At 39.4% G+C, this 1,071-nt stretch overlaps 1 protein-coding gene across 1 annotated transcript in view; it reads right to left on the bottom strand.

Moving 5' to 3' along the window:
* LOC103798189 (granulocyte-macrophage colony-stimulating factor receptor subunit alpha-like) overlaps positions 1-275 on the bottom strand; it is a 12,120-nt gene extending 11,845 nt beyond the window's left edge. The window contains exons 1-2 of the mRNA XM_009070437.1: positions 197-275; positions 1-72 (exon numbers count right to left, since the gene is read on the bottom strand). The exon at positions 1-72 is cut by the window's left edge and continues 56 nt beyond it. Of these exons, the coding sequence (XP_009068685.1) occupies positions 1-72; positions 197-275 (151 nt within the window). The remainder of the gene's footprint in view (positions 73-196) is intronic.
* Between the last annotated feature and the right edge of the window lie 796 nt (positions 276-1,071).

Raw genomic sequence — 1,071 nt, 5'->3', positions numbered from 1 at the left:
TGCTCTCCCAGGACAGTTCCATTTTTCTCAAATCCACATTCACATTTGTAATTGGTGATTCTTGTGCTGCTGCTGAAATGTTACAGCATAAGTTCAGGAAGGATGTGCTATTGCTTTTGTATTGAATGCAGAGTATCTTTGATAAATGAAGAATTAAACCTTGTTTCTCAGATTATATATGCAAAAACATACTTACACTCCATACACTGGATGTCAGCATGCAAGGGTTGAAACAGCATAATACAAATCATGCAAGATCCAAGCATATCAAACATCTTTTCCTCTCTGGAAATGATCATGAAGCCTTTAAGAAAAGAAAAAAAAAAAGGAAAGAAAAGGTAAAAAAAAGAACATGCTAAAGTGTACTTTGGTTTCTGCAAAGCTTAATTTTTTTTCATAGGAAGAGTCCAAGATGCTGTCTAATTCAGCCTTAGAAAATATTCCTTAGGAAATCCAAGCAAAGGGTGTGCTTCAGGACATCTGGCAGACACCTCTTCTTTGAAAGAACTGCATAGGCCCAATACTGCCTATAATACAGTGGTTTGAGATAAGGAGGCCACAGACTGTCATGATGATACACACCCTCACTGTATTCAGTGCAGAGACCACGACTTAAATTTCCTGTTTTCCCACACATCTATCCTAAATGTACCATCAAAAAGTCAGCTTTTCTTACTTTCTGATCCTGTGAACATCACTGCAGATTTTCCTACTCAGTGCTCCAGTTTCTGCTGCAAAGTGAACATTTAGACTGTTTTTCAAGCATTTGTTGCAGGCACCTTTTGGGAAGGCTTTTAGTTGTGTCAAGGTATGACTGACTCACTTCCCTGTGAGTGCTCCATTAAAGCCAGGCATGTTCACCTGCCTCTGCCAGGATGTCTTAGGAGTGCATGGAAAACATCCATGACATCTGAACTGTTTAAGCAAAGTGGAAAGAGAAAGGTCTCAACCTGTGCCATGTTTTAGCAGGAATTAAATGCTGACCTGCTTACCTTCTGTTGCCTATGATTTCAAGAGTTCCTGTAGTAAGGCTGTAATAACCCTTAAAGTTTAGACCAATGCCCTGCTTGT

This window comes from Acanthisitta chloris, unplaced genomic scaffold (assembly GCF_000695815.1).
Source record: "Acanthisitta chloris isolate BGI_N310 unplaced genomic scaffold, ASM69581v1 scaffold2082, whole genome shotgun sequence".
Lineage (NCBI taxonomy): Eukaryota > Metazoa > Chordata > Aves > Passeriformes > Acanthisittidae > Acanthisitta > Acanthisitta chloris.
This window is presented reverse-complemented; position numbering and strand designations above follow the sequence as displayed.